Source organism: Corythoichthys intestinalis, chromosome 17, assembly GCF_030265065.1.
Source record: "Corythoichthys intestinalis isolate RoL2023-P3 chromosome 17, ASM3026506v1, whole genome shotgun sequence".
NCBI classification, from domain to species: Eukaryota; Metazoa; Chordata; class Actinopteri; order Syngnathiformes; family Syngnathidae; genus Corythoichthys; species Corythoichthys intestinalis.
The window spans coordinates 12049573-12065690 of NC_080411.1; the positions used below are offsets into that span (position 1 = coordinate 12049573).

General features: G+C 38.3%; 2 protein-coding genes across 2 annotated transcripts in view; one reads left to right on the forward strand and one right to left on the reverse strand.

The window, feature by feature from the left end:
• Positions 1-3939, forward strand: part of add1 (adducin 1 (alpha)) — a 57424-nt gene extending 53485 nt beyond the window's left edge. The window contains 1 exon segment of the mRNA XM_057818462.1: positions 3-3939. Within this exon segment, the coding sequence (XP_057674445.1) occupies positions 3-59 (57 nt within the window). The 3' untranslated portion in view covers positions 60-3939.
• A 1999-nt stretch (positions 3940-5938) lies between these two features.
• LOC130905861 (lysosomal membrane ascorbate-dependent ferrireductase CYB561A3-like) lies at positions 5939-15583 on the reverse strand. The gene is made up of 5 exons (XM_057819608.1): positions 15266-15583; positions 10543-10751; positions 10325-10479; positions 6035-6197; positions 5939-5965 (listed from the first exon to the last, which is right to left on the reverse strand). The coding sequence occupies exons 1-5, from the start codon at positions 15567-15569 to the stop codon at positions 5939-5941; spliced, it is 858 nt and encodes a 285-aa protein (XP_057675591.1). The 5' UTR covers positions 15570-15583.
• Positions 15584-16118: the final 535 nt, after the last annotated feature.

Here is a 16118-nt window from a genome sequence, read left to right on the forward strand (position 1 = left end):
AAAAAGAAAAAGAAGTTCCGTACTCCTTCCTTCTTGAAAAAGAACAAAAAGAAGCCTGAATCTTAAATAGGAGCTTCCTCACGCTTTAACCCTTTGTTTTTCTATTTTAATGCGTGTTGCACCGATACCATTTTTTGGCTCCGTACCAATACATTTTTGGAAAACATACAAAATCGTTACACTGCTTAAATAGCTTTCTGAAACACGAAATAAAATAGACTAATACAAACTTCTCATATTGAGTTTATTAGTACATTAGCTTAGCTCATGTGCTAATCACGTTTGCTAGCTGACTACAGAAGTTCCCTAGCATACTTTTCCAAGTTTTCTCCTAACAAAGCTAGCATCTTTATAGCAATGTCAACCTCCGTGAAGTTGGCCCCACATCAGATGCAAGTTTTTAGAAAATTTATGTCATGCGTTTGTGCTAGCTTTGTACTGAAATTTCTTTTGTATGTGCTGCTATCTTTTTTGAGGTATTAACAATTCTTTTATAGGTCCATCTGAGGTCAACCCGCCTCCTATTTTGATTTTAAAAAATGGCTAAAAATGTTGTCAATTGTTTCTGCTAGTTTTGTGCTGTAAACATTTTCGTTTGTGCTGCTGTCATTTTATAGTAGGGCTGTCAAATGATTAAAATGTTTAATCGAGTTAATTACAGCTTAATTAATCGTAAATAATCGCAATTCAAACCATCTATAAAATATGCCATATTTTTCTGTAAATTATTGTTGGAATGGAAAGATAAGACAAGATGGATATATACATTCAAAATACAGTACATAAGGACTATTTGTTTATTATAACAATAAATCAAGATGGCATTAACATTATTAACATTCTGTTAAAGCGATCCATGGATAGAAAGACTTGTAGTTCTTAAAAGAAAAATGTTAGTACAAGTTATACAAATTTTATATGAAAACCCCTCTTAATGTTTTCGTTTTAATAAAATTTGTAAAATTTTCAATCAAAAAATAAACTAGTAGCCCGCCATTGTTGATGTCAATAATTACTTATGCAATGATCATGGGTGCTGAAGCCTATAAAATCAGTCGCACCCAAGCGCCAGCGGAGGGCGGCAAAACTCCATAAAACACAATTAACAAGCAGTTCACTGTACTGTCATTTAAATCTGTCAGAGCGTTAATTGCGTCAAATATTTTAATGTGATTAATTTAAAAAATTAACGCCCGTTAATGCGATAATTTTGACAGCCCTATTTTATAGATATTGAGATATTAATTTTGAGTTATTACGGCACTCGAAGCTTTTCCGTATCCTACTCCCGCAGCTGACAGAGCGTACTAACTCTCTCAAAAATGAATTTCTCAACAAATAGAGCAAACGTAGCACAAATAAATGAAATATTGATTCCAAGTGATGATGCAGCCCCCTATTTACTGGAAAATGTACCCGAAGGGGTGCTATTCGTTTGTGCTACGTTTACGTTATTTGCTAGGAAGTGCCCCTGTAATTGGGAGGGTTGGTACGCTCCCTCAGCCGCGACGGAGGGTCTGTAATTGACTTCATCACTCGAAATGAATATCTCTAAAACGATATCACAACAAACAAACGTTTTTTACAGCACAAACAAGACAAAATGTAGCATAAACAAATAGCACCATTTCGGGTCCATTTTGCAATAAATGGACATACCGTATTGGCTCGAATATAAGACGGCCCTGATTATAAGACGACCCCCTCTTTTTCAAGACTCAAGTTTGAAAAAAGACTTTTTGAACACCAAATTAATTTTTATACAGAAAATAATTACAGTACATCTGAAACCTATAATTATAACAAAATATTTGAGAGAAAAAGCATGTTATTTTGCCTCATTTAAATCTTAATATCTGAACATTTAAATATGTAAACTTAAGTGCAATCACATTCGTAAATGAATGGCTTCTGGTTTTTGAAATGTAAATAAACAAATCTATTGTGATAAAACGACAAAATTGCAATAACTGCATTAACCATCAAAGTGAGGTCTAACTGTAACAGTCTTGAAACATCTGAATAAGGAAAAACATTGCAATAAAATAATGCAAACTAGTTAAACTTGAAAGTAGCTGAGATCTGTCATGACGGAACATCGCTTCAATGATATCTGGCGTCGTGAATGGGTATAACGTCTAGACCGCGAATATAAGACGACCCCCACTTTTTCAGTCTTATTTCAATGCAAAAAAACACCGTCTTATATTTGGGCCAATAATTAATTTTGGGCCATTGTTGATTTTGGAGTATTTTATGGGTCACCTCCTGTTTATTTTGAGTTACAGAACAGAAAGTGACCTGGGAATCACCCAAATGAATATGCAGTGACTCAAACTCAACAGGAAATGACCTGGAAATGCCCTAAAATGAACAGCAGCCTGTTATTGCCCCGTAAGTCGAATGACTGTGAATGCTCTGGTTTTGAATCAACGAACGTTACCAGTGGGGCTGCAGCTATCCATTATTTTAGTAGTCGTTTAATCGATTAGCTATTTAGTTCGAGTAATCGGATAAGGACCATAAAAAATTAAAATACTTGAGCTGAGCCTCAAACGGTACATATAAGAGGATCTATGTACAACAAAAACAGTTGGCAAACTTACATAGCAAAAATCCGCTAGTTTAAATGCTATAAAATGCTAATGTTTTTTTTTACAATACTCTTAACGAATGGTTCAGACACATATTCCGACAAAAATTTCTAAAAATACCAATTAACTAAATTACGAATGCATTAAAAAATGCATTAGCTCAAACAAAAACTTATGTTGGTCTTAACAGGGAGCAGATGGATTCAGCCATGTGAGGAGGTAGACTAGAGGGCCGTGTATCCACCCAAATCATTAAAACTAAATGCAAACACTTTCAGAACAAACCATTACAACGCAACTTTAATTAAACGAATACTCGAAGCAGCCAAATTTAATTGGAATCTTTTTTTCTAATCGAATACTCGAGTTAATCGATTAATCGTTGCAGCACTAATTACCAGTCTAAATGGATTGGGCGTCGAGCACAGTCACTGGCAGCCTTCATAAAACGATATCTCGATTCTTGACAGGAGCATATCGATAACCTTTTGGGATGCAACGTATCACAATATATCACCATTTTGATATTTTGTCACACCCCTAGTCCCGATGCCTGCATTTTATTGCCGAATCGGGGCCGCTTCCAATACTAGTATCGGTGCAACACTTATTTTAACACCACTGCTGGCTTCTTAACCTTTAATCTTCCTTTAGCGTGTGCCGATTTTGTATACAGTGTATAAACATAATTTGGGATTAGGGTGCGTTGCCTCATATTTTTTTTGTCCACTGTGCTGACCTCTTTGAAATGCATGCCTAATAAGAAGCACCCGTTGCAAAAGCAAAGTCAATTGTAACCACAAGAATGTATCGGGATTGTATAACGATATAAAAATAGTGTCTTTAACAGCAGAAAAGAGTGAACGCCGGAAGAAAAATCCTACATGTTCAACACGCTAAAAGTGACTCATTTAGCGAGCGCGGCTAACGTATACGAGCTAATTAAACGTGTCGGTTATGGGCTTTATTCCAGTGGTTGATTTACTATGAAGGAATGTGTACAAAGATAAACATGATGTTTGTGTGTGTTTTTATTTTGCTTCTGAATATTACATGTTTTAACATTTGCCTTTGACGGCGCTAGATGTCCGAACGTTCATTCCCAGTCAAAATGAATCGGAAGTCTAGCGCCGTCAATGGCTGCCGATGAGTTAATTTGTCACACTGCGTAGCTAAGCCATAGTCAGCTTGCTGTGATAGACCACAGTCAATCACTGTTTGTTTTTATTTCGTCGTTAACCACACTATTTTATGTATTTGCGTTATTCGGTCATGTATGTGCCGTAGAAATAAACATCCTCTGTTACAGCTCTGCATTCTTTTAATAAAGCTACGATAAATTCCAGTGACTCGCCCTTTGAAAAGGTCACACAAACGCATGCAGTTAGCATCATTATCATCTGATCCATGAAGACTTTTATTTTTTTTTTTTCCACCTCAATAAAGCATCCAATTCGCTATCACAAGTTGACTGCTGTTAAATTTATGAGGTGCCTAAATGCTAAACCACTTGAGGGTAAAGTGCCCTTGATATAAGAATCATAAGCAGATTTTAAGGGGGAGCCAGGGGGCATTTCACTCTACTGACATGTAAATCTGTCTGAGCGGGACATGTGCGATAATTGCGTCAAATATTTTAACGTGATTAATTTTTAAAAATGAATTACCGCCCATTAACGCGATAATTTTGACAGCCCTAATAAATATATACATTATATATACGACATTGCGTGAGTGGGTCGTGCAGCGCATGCGTTGATTGCGTTAAATAGTTTAACATGATTAATTTTTTAAATATTACCGCAGTTAACGCAATAAATTTGATAAACCTACTTTAAGCCAAAACTAAAGACTCTGGATGAGTGTAAGACATTTTGTCTGTAACATTAATACAATTAGAAAACGATTTAATTAAAAAATATATATACTTAAAAAATGCATGTCCGATATTTTTTTGCCGATTCCGATATTTGAAAATGGCGTGATCGGACATCTTTACTTGGCAGTGAAAAATAATACTACTCCTTCTAAAAAAATTAGCATATTGTGATAAAGTTCATTATTTTCTGTAATGTACTGATAAACATTAGACTTTCATATATTTTAGATTCATTACACACAACTGAAGTAGTTCAAGCCTATTATTGTTTTAATATTGATGATTTTGGCAAAAAAGTCAAGAAAAAACAAAAAATCCCTATCCCAAAAAATTAGCATGTCATGAAAAGCTACCCTAAAGAAGCTACTAACCTAATCATTTGAATCAACGAATTAACTCAAAAACCCCTGCGAGAGATTCCTGAGGCTTTTAAAAACTCCCAGCCTGGTTCATTACTCAAAACCACAATCATGGGCAGAACTGCCGACCTGACTGCTGTCCAGAAGGCCATCATTGACACCCTCAAGCAAGAGGCTAAGACACAGAAAGAAATTTCTGAGCAAATAGGCACTTCCCAGAGTGCTGTATCAAGGCACTATGGGAAGGAAAAATTGTGGCAGGAAACGCACAACCAGAAGAGGTGACCGCACCCTGAGAAAGATTGTGGGGAAGGGCCGATTCCAGACCTTGGGGGACCTGCAGAAACAGTGGACAGAGTCTGGAGTAGAAACATCCAGAGCTACCGTGCACAGGCGTGTGCTGGAAATGGGCTACAGGTGGTCAAACCACTTTTGAACCTGAAACAGCGGCAGAAGCGCCTGACCTGGGCTACAGAGAAGCAGCACTGGACTGTTGCTCAGTGGTCCAAAGTACTTTTTTCAGATGAAAATTTTGCATGTCATTCGGAAATCAAGGTGCCAGAGTTTGTAGCCTACATGGGATAATAGATGGAAATTGTTTATATTGTTTAACATCACATTACGGTCTGTTAAATTTAACGGTCCATCTCAAATTAAATAGTTTGAAAATTCACACTGTCATTGATTGCGAAGCGTTAAAGCCCATGGCAGGGGTGGGGGGCGGGGGGGCCCTATAATGGTCTTTTGTCCCCGGGCCAATGCAAGTCTGTTGACAACCCTGCTTGTTGTAGAGGTGAGAGGGAATATGCAGAGATGTGGAAGTGTAAATTTAATCCACGCATCCTTTTACCTTTTTGACCATCCTCTCGCCCAACCATGCCCACTTCACGCCCGCAAACCAGGACCCTAAGTTCTAGCGTCGTCAATGGCAGCCGATTTTAAATAAGTTAGGGTTATTATCCCAAAAAAAAAAAAAAAAGTCATTTAGCAGAAATGAGTTGTTTATTAAAGCAGGAATCACAAAGCTTAACAAATAAATCATACATTCTTATTGAATGTAACATTTTCAATACAATGAACATTTATGTTGTCTATGTTGCAGTCTCTTAACTCGCTTCTTCTCTCAGCAAAATCTGGAATGAAAACAAAAACAAACATGAATAATCTGCGTTGACTTGTGATTTTTAACAAGTGGTCCTCACCGGAGTAGCTTCTTCGTTTGTGTTGGCGGCAGGTCGGCGCCAGTTGGCCTTGGACAGAATTCCGAAGACCACAGTACTAAACACCAGGATCAGGATGCCCAATGTGTTGCCAAATAGCGCCTCCGCAGGCAGTGAGCTGTAAGCGCTGGCCTGTACACCGTCACTAACAATGGCAGAAAAAAGGCAGAATGTGAGCTGAGTAGACGGACGGACGGACACCGTAATTTTCACACTATAGGCCGCTACTTTTCCCCCTCATTTTGAATCCTGCGACTTATAGTCCAGTGCGGCTTATTTGGGTTAAAAGGTAACGCTTAATTTGACAGTGGCGTCATAAGACAGTCATAAGGCATTCATAATTATGACATGATACTGTCATGAGCATTAATGAATGCTTATAACAGATGTCATTAAGTGTCATCCGGCAAATTATGTCACCAACTCTATTTATGTCCAGCTTGGATCTTTTACACCCATTCAAAAGTGAGATAATTTTCCAGATGACATAAAATTACATCTGTTATAAGCATTCATTAATGCTTATGACAGTGTCATGTCATAATAATGATTGTCTAATGACTGTATTATGGTACTACTGTCAAATTAAGTGTTACCAAATACCATAACTAGCAATTAACGAAACAACAGGAATAGCAACTGAAGAAATAATTAGTGTGGACAAAGAACCTCGACTAACATCCAAACAAGTTCAAGCTGTCCTGCAGTCCGAGGGAACAACAGTGTCAACCCGTACAATCCGTCGGCGTTTGAATGAAAAGGGACTCTATGGTAGAATACCCAGAATACCCCATTTCTGACTACCCGAGAAAGCCAAAAACGTTTTGGAAGAATGTTCTCTGTTCAGATGAGACAAAAGTAGATCTTTTTTGGAAAAAGGCATCAACATAGTTTACAGGGAAAAAACGAGGCCTTCAAAGAAAAGAACACGGTTCCCACAGTTAAACATGGCGGAGGTTCCCTGATGTTTTGGGGTTGCTTTGCTGCCTCTGCCACTGGACTGGTTGACCGTGTGCATGGTATTATGAAGTCTGAAGACTACCAACAAATTTTGCAGCATAATGTAGGACCCAGTGTGAGAAAGCTGGGTCTCCCTCAGAGGTGATGGGTCTTCCAGCAGGACACTGACCCAAAACACACTTCAAAAAGCACTAGAAAATGGTTTGAGAGAAAGCACGAGAGACTTTTAAAGTGGCCAGCAATGAGTCCAGAATCCCATAGGACACCTGTGGAGTAGGCCTGAACGATATTGGAAAAAACTATTGTTGCCATTTTGGGGTTTGCGATATATTGCGATATTATATTGCGATATTTTAAAAAATTATATATATTTTTTTCAAATAAATTTTCACTTGATGACTTGAATAGCTATTTGGAAAGACTTTGGATGACTCACTATCACCATAGTGTACAGTGATCCCTCGTTTTTTTGCGGTTAATGGGGACCAGAACCCGCCGCGATAAGTGAAAAACCGCAAAGTAGCGCACCCCCCCCCAAATCTTTTTTGTGTGTGTGTTTTTTGTGCTCAATGTATTCATTCAGATTTAGCATTGGAAAGAGATGAATATAAGACATGTTTTTTCTCACTTTTTCCCTAAAGTGATTTAACAAATGTATATAAAACGGTTTTTAAGCACTTCATATGTCAAAATGATGATCAGTTTTAAACATAACTGTCCAACCAAATCATTTTTTAACAAGAATAAAGTACTGTAGTAGATAAATGCTTGGCTTTATTAAATACTTCTGTTTATCTACCTTAGCTGTGACTGTTGGAGTGACATGTAGAAATTTCAAACTCCTCATGATCACTTCTGGCATTTATATGTCTCCAACGTCTCCACACACACACACATTCATTCCAGCGCGGCTTCCTTGCAGAAACTGTTTAACAAGTTAAACTATGATTGACAGATGCCCCTGTGAAGTCTGCTTCTTTGGCCAGATCAAAGCCATCGTTAACTTTAATAAGCAAGTGGCGCAGTGACTGAGAGGAACAAAGGGCTGGGAGAGGGAGGGTGTGAGGCTGTGCGCAGAGTAGAAAGCAAGGCGTATATGGATTAAACATTTTTATTAAAACTATGCACGTGCTTGTGTTGCGATGGCAATGTTTAAACGATATATCGTTCAGGCTTTTTGTGGAGTGATCTGAAAATGGCAGTTTGGAGAAGGCACCCTTCAAATCTCAGAGACCTGGAGCAGTTGGCCAAAGAAGAATGGTCTAAAATTCCAGCAGAGCATTGTAAGAAACTCGTTGATTGATACCGAAAGCAGTTGATCGCAGTTATTTTGTCTAAAGTTTGTGCTACCAAGTATTAGGCTGAGAGTGCTAATACTTTTGTCCGGCCCATTTTTGGAGTTTTGTGTAAAATGATAATGATTTTATTTTTTTTTTCATTCTCTTTTGTGTTTTTTCATTGCAAGCAAAATAAATTAAGATATTACTACCAAAGCATTTGTAATTGCAATTATTTTCTGGGAGAAATTGAGTATTATCTGACAGAATTGCAGGGGTGCCAATACTTTTGACCAGCAGTGTAATCCATACCTGTGGATTTATTAACTGAATAATTCTTGATAACCTGACACAATTAATTAAACTTTGATATTGCCACTTTCTGGCAACAGCATTATGATTTTCACCAGAGCAATTATTGCATACAATATTATGCATTATTAGAGTTGTCCTACAGTATAATGACTTTTTAACCAATATCCTGAACTCCAGTCATCCGATATCGATGTATGCGGTTGTGGACTACCCATATTATGGCTAATTGTATTGTGATTTCCCACTGGATGCTTTAATAATGATAAATGTAACAACTTCATGATTTTCCAACTAAACAATCTGTGAAAAAAAAGAGAACAACTACTACTTTAAGTACATAGTCGCTAATTTAGCTAAACTCGCCGCATAGCATCCTTACATATTCCCAAAAGATACGTAAAATAAATACTTTAATGTCATAATATTACTTTTTTTTCCTAGTCATAATATTACTGAAAATTAGAGATCACTTCATTTTCAAAGTATCGGAATCGGCAAAAAATTATCGGACATGCCTTTTTTTCAATATATATATATTTTTAAATTAAATCGTTTTCTAATTGTATTTAATGTTACAGACATAATATGTTACACTCATCCAGTCTTTAGTTTAGGCTTAAGGTAGGGTTATCAAATTTATCCCGTTAACGGCGGTAATTTTTTTTTTTTTTTTAAATGTATCACGTTAAAATATTTAACGCAATTAACGCATGCGCTGCACGACCCACTCACGCATTGTCGCGTTCAATCTATAATGGCGTCGTTTTACCCATGCACTATATAGAGCTAAAAGGCAGCGTAAAATGAGCAGAGTGAATTTTGGCACCCTTTGGAGACTTTTTTTAAACAGCTAAAGCCTTACAGTCCCTCTCCCAACGATTAGAATAATCGTGGGAAGCAAGGTAGTAGTTGATCTTTTTCTTAACACCCTATGTTATTTCCTAACGCAGAGAAGATATATCAATTGGTTCCACGATGCACAGTCATGGTTGCACTTCCCATCATGCATTTGGGCAGAAGTTAAATGGCTACAGTATCATTTACTGAAAGCTCAACAAATACACTAGATGGCAATATTTAGTCACAATTTACAAAGTCACATTTATCCTTTAAGAATTACAAGTCTTTCTATCCGTGGATCCCTCTCACAGAAAGAATGTTAATAATGTAAATGCCATCTTGAGGATTTATTGTCATGATAAACAAATACAGTAGTTATATACTGTATGTTGAATGTATATATTCTTCCGAGTTTTATTCATTTTTTTCTTAATGAATTGCCAAAATGTATATGATCGGGAAAATTTACCGGGAATGATTGGAATTGAATCGGGGGCAAAAAAAAAAAGCAATCGGATCGGGAAATATCGGGATCGGCAGGTACTCAAACTAAAACGATCGGGATCGGATCGGGAGCAAAAAAACATGATCGGAACATCCCTACTGAAAATGTATTATCATTATTTTTATTACAAAAAAATTCTGGTAATATTACGAAACATTACGACTTTAACCTTGTGACAGTACTTTTTTCTCGTAATGTTATGACTTTAATCTTGTAATTTATGAGGTATGATTTTATTGTCGTAATGTGAAGAAATTAAAATCTGAATGTTTTCGTAGGTGTTTGAATTTTTTTTTTTTGTGTGTGTGTCTGTATACTCTGTTGTAGTGTTGCAGAACCCTTATGGAGGTTAAAAAACTTTACTGAGAGTCTCACAGGGCGAAAAAAAGCTGTTCGTTGATTCCGCTGATACAGGCGGCCAGGGTGAGCATTAGCACCGTTTGCCCTGTCCACACGTGGAAGCCCAACATGGCGTGGCCCAGCACAGGAGCAGAACAAGGCATCAAGAAACTGACCAGGCCCAGGAACCACTGCGGATTAAACCCACGTTAAAGACTTCAAAAGGTCCATTTGTCCAGGCGGCACTTTCCTACCTGCCAGGCGAAGGTCAACACGGCGCACATTCCTACCCAGCTGTGCAGGGAATACATGGAGGGTATATTAAGGGTGCTGTGCACATGGAAGGCGGCGTGCAGGCCGACCACGGCTAGCAGCAAGGCAGCCAGCATCAGTCCTGCATGGACAAGCTTCCACGCTTTCTTGTCTTGAGACCACCCCCAAGGCACACGGAACAGGACGGCAGCTGAAAAAAAGAAGAAGGAGTCCAGTTTTTAGTGGCTGGCAGCAAATGATTACTGTAATTTTTAGACTATAAGCTGCTACTTTTTCCCTCATTTTGAATCCTGCGGCTTATAGTCCAGGTATAGTGGGGCTTATTTGTTGATTTATTTGGGTTAATAGGTAACAATTTATTTGACAGTAGTGTCGTAAGACTACTAAAAGACCGTCATAATTATGAAATGACACTATCATGGGCATTAATAAACGTATATGACGGTTGTCATTTAGTGTCATCCGGCAAATTATGTCACTAACTCCATTTATGTCCAGCTCGGATCGTTTACATCCATTTAAAAGTGAGATAATTTGCCGGATGATGCAAAATGACACCTGTCATAAGCATTCATTAATGCTCATAGCAGTGTCATGTTATAGTTATGATGGTCTTATGACAGTCTTATGGCGCCACTGTCAAATAAAGTTTTACCAAATACCATCATTAGGAATTTATGAAACAACTAGAACAGTAACCGAGGAAATGATTGGCACAAAACATGAATTTTGATTGCAATTTACATCTGTAGCGCTGCAATGCATGCTAGGAGGCATGTTGGATGATCACAGTGTTGACAGCGGGTGGCAACAGAGGTTTGACTGTCTACCCCAAGGGAGCAGTGATAGCCAAATGAAGCAATGAAGCTTTGCAGCGAATTGGTTCAAAGCTTCATGGTGGTTCATTTGGTGTTATGACAGTGTTATGATGCCGCCGTCAAATAAAGTGTTACCAGTTAATACGTTTTGATGTAAATTGTCAAATAAGGTTTTACCAAATACCATAACTTGCAATTTATGAAACAACTAGAACAGTAACTGAAGAAATCATTAGCACAGAACATGAATTTTGATTGTAATTAACATCTTTAGCGCTGCAATGCATGCTAGGAGGCATGTCGGAGAACATTATATGTTGACAGCAGGCGGCAGCAGAGGTTGACTGTCAGTCATGGCCAAATGAAGCTTCTTGAAGCAATAAAGCTTTGCAGCAAATTGATTCAAAGCTTCATGGTGGTTCATTTGGTGTTTTGACAATCTTATGACGCCGCTGTCAAATAAAGTGTTACCGGTTAATATGTTTTGGTGTAAATATCTCAATATACAGCTGCGACTTATATTCCAGTGTGGGTTATCTATGAATCAAATTTTCGTGTTAAATTTGGTGGGGGCGGCTTACAGTCAGGTGCGCCTTACAGTCCGAAAATATCGGTAAATATAATTAAATCCGGTCCGCAGAAGAACCCCGAGTTCAACCCACATTCTGTTGCACTTCTCAGCTTCAACACTAGATAGCGCTATAATAATAGTAACAATACCTTGGATTTTTACAGTGCTTTTTTTCACACCCAAAGACACTTAACATTGCATAATTTTTTCACTCCATACTAAGATTGTGACAATATATCAAAAAGGTGATATATTGCGATACTCTGTAGCCCAAAAGTTTATCGAGATGCTCCCGCCAAGAATCGATATATCGTTTTAAAAAGGTGTCACCGTTTAAAATATAAAGGAACCAACAGGTGACTCCCAAAATCTTCTATAAGAATAGTGTCTATGTTAGCTCACTGGCTGCCAATTATGGTGCTAGACGTCCCATTCATTTTACACCGTCAATGGCACTGAAACTAGAGCATTAATAGCCAGTCTTGTGGACATTTACTGGTCACTTCCTTTCCATTTTAGAGAATTTAAAGATTATTTTCTGTTGATTTTGAGTCACTTCCTATTTATTTGGGGACATTCTCAAGTCACTTCTTATTCAGTAACCCAAATTAAACAGCCAGTGAGCTGAAAATGGCCCAAAGGAAAAGGAAGTGAGCGAAAATCAACAGGATATGACTTGAAATACCCCAAAATGAACTGGCATTGATTGCCACTGACGGCCATAGACTAGATTGGGCGTTTACTAGTGATAAACTCATTCCAATTCATAGGAAAAGAATGAAACTAGCTTCTTTTTGGTTTTATTCGTTGTTTTTGTAGACTATCGCAGAATGATTGACTGACCTATGTATCGTCATATTATGAGATCATCGTTATCGGGAGCCTTGTATCGCAAATCATATCGCATCATAAAGTATCTGGAGGTTCTCACATCGAGTGGCAAATTAATATTGTAGCCACAGCTGCCCTGGGGCAGTTTGACAAAAGTGAGGCAGCCAGTTTGCACCATGACCAACCACTCATTCTCACAGGTAAGTATGTTGAAGTATCTTGCCCAAAGATACAACAACAATGGGCACAAGTGGTAGCTGGGTTCGAACCCTCAATCCTTCAAACAACGGATGACCCGCTAAACCACCTGTTTCACTGTTACCCTATTTATGCTAGTCACTTAAACAGATGCTACTGTTAATGCATGGTTCAAAAACCTGACAACATGGAAATCAAGGTAGGAAATTGTTCAATTACAGTATCGGTAATAGTATATTGTATTTATTTATTTTTAATTTACTGTATTATTGCCGTAAATTCCGGACTATAACCTGCTACTTTTTTCCCTTCATTTTGAATCCTGCGGCTTATAGTCTAGTGCGTCTTATTTGTTGACTTATTTGGGTTATGAGGTGTAAGATATGCTTGATTGTATGACCATTATACTCTGCGGGTTGTATAAGTTTGCTCTCCCAAGCTATTACGAAGAATACAGTTTTAGCCCATAATCATGTGCTTACATTTTTATTACCGGCAATTGCTCACATTCTGCTGATAAATAGATACACACACATATGTTGATTCATCACACAACGTCTCAGTACTTTTCCACCAAGCTACTTCGAGTGCAAATGTGTGTTCAAAACAAAGTTATCTTGCTCGCTCAAGAGTGTGACTGTTAATTTAATGAAAAGTGTGACTGTTAATTTAATCAATGAGTGTGACTGTTAATTTAATCAATGACTAGAATAAGGAACTTGCCCGATCGAAACTGCCACGTTGGACAACAGTGTTGTAACTATATTCCGCCCAGCAACAAGCCCTCAATAAAAGTCAGCAGCGCGGGGAGTCCGGAGAGAGACCTCGGTGAGATTCCGATTTGGCACGTTGCGCTCTCCGACTCTGCCCAAAACTGCAGTTTGGTAAAAGTCTACTCTCTGACTCCTACCTCCTTGTGTCCTGCCTTTTGTCACCTCGCTCTGGGTCAACAGCTAAATTGAAGAAGGTGTTTTAGACCCAACATTTCGTAACACTTTCTTTGACAGCGGCATCATAAGACAGTCATAATTATGATTGGCATTGGCATTAATGACATTATCAATTATGTCACTAACTCCATGTCCAGCTCGGATCTTTACATCCATTGATTGAAAAGTGAGATAATTTGCCGGATGACACAAAATGAAATCAGTCATTTATATATTCATTAATGCTCATGGCAATTTCATGTCATAATTATGATTTTATGACAGTCTTGTAGCGCCACTGTCAAATCATGTGTTACCAAATACCATAACTAGTCATTAATGAAACAACTGGAACAGTAACTGAAGAAATAATTAGCACAGAATATGATTTTTGATTGTTATTTACATCTGTAGTGCTGCAATGCATGCTAGGAGGCATGTTGGGTGACAAGAGTGTTGACAGCAGGTGGCAGCATAGGTCGACTGTCTCCACCAAGGGAAGAGTGATGGCGAAATGAAGCTTTGCAGCCAATTGGTTCAAAGCTTCATGGTGGTTCATTTGATGTTATGACAGTCTTATTGGCCGCTGTCAAATAACGTGTTACCGGGTAATATCTTTTGGTGTAAATATCCCATAATAAAGAGATGACAGCTGCGGCTTATAGTCCAGTATGGCTTATCTATGAACAAATTCAATTTTCATGTCAAATTTGGTGGGTGGCGGCTTATAGTCAGGTGCGCCTTATAGTCCGAAAATTACGGTATTTTTTAAATATTTTGCAATATCCTTTTACTATTAATGACAGTAATCGACACCAGATCCATTTCAACTGGGAAGGCTGGAATTGAGTGGCATGTTTCACTGCCATTGACTGTTATAGACGTCCAATCAAATTTAACCTGGGTGCCTCTCAGTCAAAATGGGTTGGACGTCCATCATATTCAACGGGAAGCATTGAATGAATACTTAATTTAAAAAACATTATCCTTTATACAAGATTCCAATCCTCTGAAAATGATGTAATCGAGTCTAATTTCTGATCACACGATTGAACAAGCTACACCGCTTGTATCATATACAGTCCAGTTATTTCATTTGAAGTTTCAATACATTTTGTCGTCTATTGCCATCAATGGGAGTGGAGAGGCGTCAAGAATGAATAGTAGTTTGGTTTTGGTTTATACTTTGGTTGCTATGCAGAATTAATTTACCGTCAAAATTTTTCAACAATGCTACGACCTTTCAGTTGCTCTTTGGGTCATCCCGAAACTGAAGAACATTTTGGAAATTTTGAATTATTGTCAAAATTGTCTAAAATTTTGACCAATTCTGGAATTACAACTTTGAACAACTCACCGAGTCCATAAAGAACCAGCATGCCGCCGGTCATGAGTACAGGATGCCAGTTGAACTGGGCCTCGGTTCCATCCCAGGCAAATCCGCCGCGCCAACGCCAGTTCCAGAGGACCACTAAGACCATGCACAGAAGGCCTGAGCTGACGCACAGGCCGCACGCCATGTAGAAAGACCCTCGGACTGCCATCGAATAGTGTCCACTCTGCCGCTTCCTCACCCTGCGATTGTGGCGCGGCCAAAGGATTGTCGCGGCTTCATAAAATGTCAAACAGGCGACGTGATGGGCGGTCAGGAGGGAAGACATCGCATCATCTCTTTGGTTACTTCCTGATTGATTTTTCTCATTGTTACACTACTAGACAGCTTGCTGACTCATGTAGCCAGAAAATTAGCAACCATGCTAATATTTCGGGGAGTTTTTACATTCTCCCACGATGCTACTGTAGCTAATAGTGAGCAATTTTGCTGCCAGTTCCCAATTGCTAGCGAAGAAAACGGCGTAGAGCTGCCACTGGTCCCTTGTCTGTGCTAAAGTCAGTACTTTAAATTACCAGATACCATTTTAAGTACTTCGGCCCTAAAAAAATCTTTGAATAGCTAGGTAGAACAGCATCACATAATCTCATACTTTCTGATTGATTTTTACTCATTGTTGCACTACTAAACAACTGGCTGAGTCATGTAGCCAGAAAATTAGCAACCATGCTAATATTTTGTGGAGTTTTGAAATTAACTCAAAATGCTACATTGGTTTCCAGCTGCTAGCTAAAAAAACGCATAGAACTGCCACTAGTCCCATGAGTGAGCTCATAATATTCCAGTACCTGAACTGATCAGGTACCATTTTTAGTGC

What these genes read in the sequence shown, in the direction of transcription:
- LOC130905861 (XM_057819608.1), bottom strand. Translation starts at nt 15,569, where the DNA reads ATGTCTTCCCTCCTGACCGCCCATCACGTCGCCTGTTTGACATTTTAT. An exon ending in GCTGGTTCTTTATGGACTCG is followed by an intron (nt 10,752 to 15,265) that starts GTGAGTTGTTCA and finishes TCTTTTTTTCAG; the next exon opens with CTGCCGTCCTGTTCCGTGTG. An exon ending in TGTTGACCTTCGCCTGGCAG is followed by an intron (nt 10,480 to 10,542) that starts GTAGGAAAGTGC and finishes TTTAATCCGCAG; the next exon opens with TGGTTCCTGGGCCTGGTCAG.